General features: G+C 35.1%; 1 protein-coding gene across 1 annotated transcript in view; it reads right to left on the bottom strand.

Moving 5' to 3' along the window:
* Nucleotides 1-2,108: 2,108 nt before the first annotated feature.
* LOC123659574 (calcium-transporting ATPase type 2C member 1) overlaps nucleotides 2,109-6,260 on the bottom strand; it is a 69,780-nt gene continuing 65,628 nt past the window's right edge. The window contains exons 16-19 of the mRNA XM_045594782.1: nucleotides 4,620-4,783; nucleotides 3,878-4,011; nucleotides 3,396-3,499; nucleotides 2,109-3,079 (exon numbers count right to left, since the gene is read on the bottom strand). Coding sequence (XP_045450738.1) covers nucleotides 2,943-3,079; nucleotides 3,396-3,499; nucleotides 3,878-4,011; nucleotides 4,620-4,783 — 539 coding nt within the window. The 3' untranslated portion in view covers nucleotides 2,109-2,942. The remainder of the gene's footprint in view (nucleotides 3,080-3,395; nucleotides 3,500-3,877; nucleotides 4,012-4,619; nucleotides 4,784-6,260) is intronic.

Here is a 6,260-nt window from a genome sequence, read left to right as displayed (position 1 = left end):
AAATTAATATTCATATTTAATCGAAAGTAATATGACTTAATGGTACAAGTATTGAATTTGGGTGTGCCTTAATTATAATAAAATTGATAGTTTTGAAAATTTGAAAACCTTTGGCAGGCCGCACAAGATCTCTATTCGATGCAGCTCGCGGGCCGCGGGTTGCTCATCCCTGTTTTAAAAACATTTTTTTCTGATTCTACTGAGAATTAAATTCAATTTAATTCCTTTCAAACGAAATCTTCAAAACGCAAATTCTTAAATAAACGTTTGTTGATGTGTTTGTATTTAAAATAGTCAATTTATAACAAGTTTACTTTTTAATGTTGTTACAAATGGAATTGTAGAAAATATGACTTAACTCATATTGAAAAGTACCCCCTAATTTGATTCATACATTTATTATACATTACCTCAAAAACGGTAATAAATAATTTCCAATAAAATTTAAAACAGCTAGTGAGATAAGCTGTCTGTTCCATTGGTTAGTTTTTTGTAGCACGTGTTTGAATAATTTTCTGATATACCACAAGAAGTCAACTTTTGTAGTGGCGTTTCTCTTGATATTTCATTGAAAATTTTATTTTTTAATCATATATAATAATAAATATGAAATGTGTACATTTCAAATATCACAATATATATATGCACATATCAGTGGTAAGTTTAAAGGCTACATAAGTGTATTAAGGTCACAAGACTCATCATGCCTTTAGTTAGTTTTTATCTTATTACCAAAAAAATCTTTTGCATTCATAAAATACCTAATAGGTTTGTTCAACACTATTAATTATATATGAATTTTAGTTCATTCATACATACATAGATCAATGTCTGAGCATTTTGAAATACTTTAACTAAAAGGTATTTTATAGTGCATACAAATTTCTATTCAAACAGCAGGAGGTCATAGACAGTGTTTTTTTTGACAGTTATATTTCGACAGATTATGCAATGAACTATGAACATTTGAATTTTTTTCAATCATTTTAAATTTGAAGATCTACATTTAAGATTTAAAAATCTATTTTTTTTTTACTTTTGTTAGTAAATTTAGTTGGCTTTTCCATATCTAATAATTTTAACATGCCCTTACAACATACATCTTTCTGAAATTAAGAAAAAGTAAAGAGAAGTAAATTAAAAAAAAACTTTAAATGCTATAAAAAAATGTCTGTGGTTTGAAATAATATAAAATATATTAGAAACACGCTTGCACTTTATAAATAAATCATACTAAAAATTATACAAAAAATGTGTTTTAAAGTTATATCTGAACTAATTATTGACAAAACTTGGTCTTAGATTAATTTTGTCGATAAAACTGGGTCTTTTGTTATGAAAATGTTACCAGCGCTAAGAAATTCTATCGCAAAATCTCTTTTAGTAATTTATAAACTATTCACTGTATATATATAATACACTTGGTTTTTATTATTAATTCCACCCAGAAGACCATAATATAGATTTTTGTTCAAATAGTTATAAATTATATAAATGCTAATTTAAAGTGCGTTCAACGAGCCGAGATACCAAACGTAAACAAACCAAATGAGAGGTCAATTAACTATGAAGGGTTTTGTAACCTTTTTTTTTACTTACAAAAATTTTTAAAATGTAAAATATATTTATATTTTGATAATTACTTAATTAAATATAATTAATTAAATATAATTATGTATATAAGATTTGATACTTCTTAAATAATAATTATCAAAATATAAAAATGACCCCGAGCGCTTCAGGACACGGAATGAAATAAAAATAAATAATACAAATTCAAAGGGCCGTCCGCGATCTGAATGTTTTCAAAGCCAGTTAAAATATCGTTCGTCGCTACGAAAAAACGATGGGTTTTTACGTTGGATATCGCTTCTTGTTGAACCGACTATAGTTGCGATAGTGACAATTTTGTAAAATTTTATATTTTGATCTTGTTACCCTAAGTTATGTTTATGCTGGCAACACACGATAATAATAATTTTTTTTCTTCAGTTTGGAAATAATATTCTATTAGGAATTAGACGATATTTTGTATGACATCTCATGGGACGGGGACAAGGAAATCTCTTGTGTAACTACCAGCCTTAATTATAAGAGAAACACTCAAAAGAAATTCTCGGCATCAAACAGCCAACGATATCTATTTAAATCTAACAATAATATCAATAAGCGTAACTAATTATTACATTCCAAATTCTACTTAAAACTAAAATCATTTAAATAAAGAATTAGCTATTAAAAGAAAATACTGCGATGCGAACACTGCTGTCTAAATAAAAGTATTTATATGTAACTGAAATTTTCTTTATTAAGTCTAATATTATTTTACGTCAATTTGACATAAAAAATGATTATTCCGTCATTATTACATCATTATTATATCACATGGACATCATTGAGGTCAGAATGATAGCAAATAGATACATCATACTTATGTATGTGACTGGATACCGTAAGAAAAGTGGGAAATAGCCTTTCATGACTCAATTACTTTAATCTTATGTAAGTCGTGATCTACAATTATGTCATTCTGACGTCAGTTAGACGTCATAGTGTAGTGCACTGGGTAAGAAATTTATATACATTACTTTTTCTAGGCAGCAGTATAAAGCGGGTCTAAGTTAGAGTAACATCGATTTTACCATCATATATCGCGAACGGTACGCGATTTGATGCCGACGCTTCACCGCAACGACAATTATCGCTGAAAACACATTTCATACTTCTATCCCTTCTAAAATGCACCGGTGTACTCACTTCTGATATACCGTATCTCATTTTCTCACAGAAACACACTCTCACATCACTAGCACTGTCGATGTTCAGTTCACAGTGTCTGACACTTGTGTCGCTACTGTTGTGTAAGTGTCGTACACTCCTTGGGTGTACGTTACAGTGACAGAAACTAATTCCGCCTACTGGATTTTCCTCTCGGACTCGTGTCATACAAAATCCAAGGCATCGTGTGGTTTCGTCGAGAACTTTCCGAAGGATCGTTTCTTTAGCGTCCTCTCGATGAGTTTCTTGATTTCGCTGACGATGAACACGCTTGACGTAAGACAGACTAAGAATATGATATCTGAAATTTGAAAAATCGTTTTTTTGACGATAAATGATTTCAAAATAATAGTTAATTGAAATAGATGAGCGTCAAGTCCAGATTAAAGTTCGAGAGAAATTTAATCCGGACTTGTTACGTTAATTTTTCAATAATTTCTGATCTTTTAAGTCTTGTAGTGTTTGGCGATGAAAATCAAAACGAAAAACATCAAATTTCAGATGAAATTCTGAGGAAAAAGCATGATGGATGAAAATTCATGATACATTTTTCACTATTTTTGAAATCGCAAATTAGGCGAATGAAAGTACGAGAATAATAATTTCAATAAACATACCGTGCCCAGTTAGCGCTTCAGTTTGGAATACCCTCTGGAGTGGAGGGAAGTAGATTACCAACATTTGTCCCACTAAACTTAGAGTGACCGCTATCAAGAACATCCTGAAATATAGTGTCGCTTAAATACAACATAAATATTGTAGAAATTGAGAAAGAGTTAAAAAAACACCACACGAAGGCCTAGTGGTAGGAACTCAAGACCTAAGACCATACCATCTTGAGATCTCTCTATCACTAGGCTAATAGTTATTTGGCAAACAAGTTAATATATACTTTCTTACTTTAACAGAGCCGCGTCAAAAAAATCTAAATGCTTGGTCATCTGAAGTTCTCTCACTTCTTCGTTCTTTCGTTTATATCCAAGCTCTACATGTTATTAAATTTAAGCGAAATCGAGGATGACGACTAGGCGACCTTTCTCTACTAAGATTCGTGAATTTGAAAATTATTAAAATTAGAATTTATTTGATGAACACTTACTTATTTGTGAAAAATCCTATTTGAAAGATAGATTTCGTCTGCGAACGACAAGACAATGCGTTGAACATGTCGAACAGAACGAAGCAGGTGAATGTCATCGTGGTGTCACGAGGTGTTATCTTGTTATCGGACATCTGGACAAAATTGAAAATAACGTTAAATAATGTAAATGAAATAGTCATTTACACAATTCTGATTTCTAAACGTTACCTAATTACGAAAATTTTAACATGGCAACATTATGATTACGTTGCTGAGCATTTTTAGCAGGTGACCAGAAGTTTTAGGTTTCTCAGGCGCTTTAGTGACTTTACTCACCAATAGGAACACAACACTGCTTGAAAGTAGTATTATTTAGCTGTGATCTTCTTATTTCATATATTTATTTATATTTCAAATTTATTATGAAGAAGAAGAAGAAGAAGAAGAAGAAGAAGAAGAAGGAGAAGGAGAAGGAGAAGGAGAAGGAGAAGGAGAAGGAGAAGGAGAAGGAGAAGGAGAAGAAGGAGAAGGAGAAGGAGAAGGAGGAGAAGGAGAAGGAGAAGGAGAAGGAGAAGGAGAAGGAGAAGGAGAAGGAGGAGAAGGAGAAGGAGAAGAAGGAGAAGAAGAAGGAGAAGATATTATGACAAATAGCTAAATTGGAAACAATGAACACAATATACGACCGAAATAAAAGACAATAAAATTAAAAACAATAATAATAAGTAACTAGTAGTAGTAACTCGGATGGAGAGCGGCTCACCTCGCGGTTGAAGACCCAGAGCGTGCCGGCGATGATGACGGCGGCGGACAGCAGCACGGACAGCAGCAGCGCGCGCGAGATGATGCGGCGCGCCGTGTCGCGCGGCCGGCGCCGCAGCACCGAGCGGTCCACGGGCTCCACGCCCAGCGACTGCGCGGGCGGGCCTGCGCGGGGGTGACGTAGTGAGTGCGGCCGTTCGTGTCATAAATATATGCTTCTGTTGTTCGCGCTATTAACGCGATATTAATTCGCCACTTCTTATATAACTCCTATCACTATGGTCCGCAGTTGAGGACTGTAGGCAAGCCAAGTTGGCGCTGCCAGAAATTGATGCCAAATTGGCAAGAATTCTAATAAATCTGGACAGACGCCAACTGAGACAAATAACTGCGGCACTGACTGAATACGGTCCGTATAACAAACACTTATTTAATATGTCCATTACCGACAGTCCCCTGTGCAAAGCTTGCATGGGAACAGAAAAAACGGCTACGCATGTACGTCTTTACTGTCCAGGTATAGCGGCTTACTGGGCACAACATCTTGGCACCCTGAAGACACTTCCGGAGATCTTCAAGAAGCCCAAAAGACTTCTAAAGTTTCTGGAGTAGCCAATTCTGGAGATTCACTCTTGCCACCAAAGCAAGAGTGAATCGGATTACTCACACACACGCAAAATAGGCGCAAAGTCGTCGAGTTGCGGAAACCAGCCCGTGTTAACCATACCATACCAACTCCTATCACACCATATACAACCCTCCGTAAAAGTATAATTATATATACGAGGGGCGGCTGAAAAGTTCTGAGCCTAGGGCATGAAGAGTTTAGATAAAAATCTAAATAAAATTTATTTTTCAATATAGTCCCCCTGGACTTCAATGCACCTTTGACATCTTTTATAGAGGGCTTGTATCCCTGATAAAAAGTAACCCGCGTCTTTGGCTACAAAATATTCATTAACGGCCACCTTCATCTCTTCATCATCCCCAAATCTTCATCCCCGTAAGTCTTTTTTCAAATTTTTAAATAAAAATAATCGCTAGGTGCCAGATCTGGACTATAGGGAGGGTGATTTACTTCATCGTAGCCAGTTTCTCGCAAGGCTTGCCTCGCAATGCGCGCCGTGTGAATCGGCGCGTTGTCTTGCAAAAACAAAATTCCTTTGCTGATTTTACTTTTACTTCTTTTTCCGACAATGGCTTCGCGAACTTTTTTTAAAAGCCCAGCATAATACTCTGCATTCATTGTAGTTTTTTTGGAAGGTAATATATGAGCAAAACTCCTTCGCAATCCCAAAAAATGGTGGCCATGAGTTTGGAAGCCGATTTTTCCACCTTGAACTTCTTCGGCGGTCTTTCCCCCTTCTCTATCCACTGCATTGACTCTTGTTTTGATTCTGGGTCATATTGTCGGATCCACGTTTCATCAACGGTGACAATACTAACTAGTGCAAATTTCTTCCAAATTATCCTTGCACAAGTCTAAAACTCTTCAGAAATTTCAACGCGCCGCTGCTTGTCAAGTGGCGTGAGCATTTTTGGCACCCAACGCGCACTGACTTTATTCATATGCAAATTATTGTGCATAATATCTCCAACTCGTTCCTTACTAAAGCCAAGCTCTTCTGCTATCTGCCACAAT

The sequence above is a fragment of the Melitaea cinxia genome, chromosome 14 (assembly GCF_905220565.1).
Source record: "Melitaea cinxia chromosome 14, ilMelCinx1.1, whole genome shotgun sequence".
Lineage (NCBI taxonomy): Eukaryota > Metazoa > Arthropoda > Insecta > Lepidoptera > Nymphalidae > Melitaea > Melitaea cinxia.
Note: the sequence above shows the minus strand (reverse complement) of the source record. Positions and strands in the feature narration are given on the sequence as shown.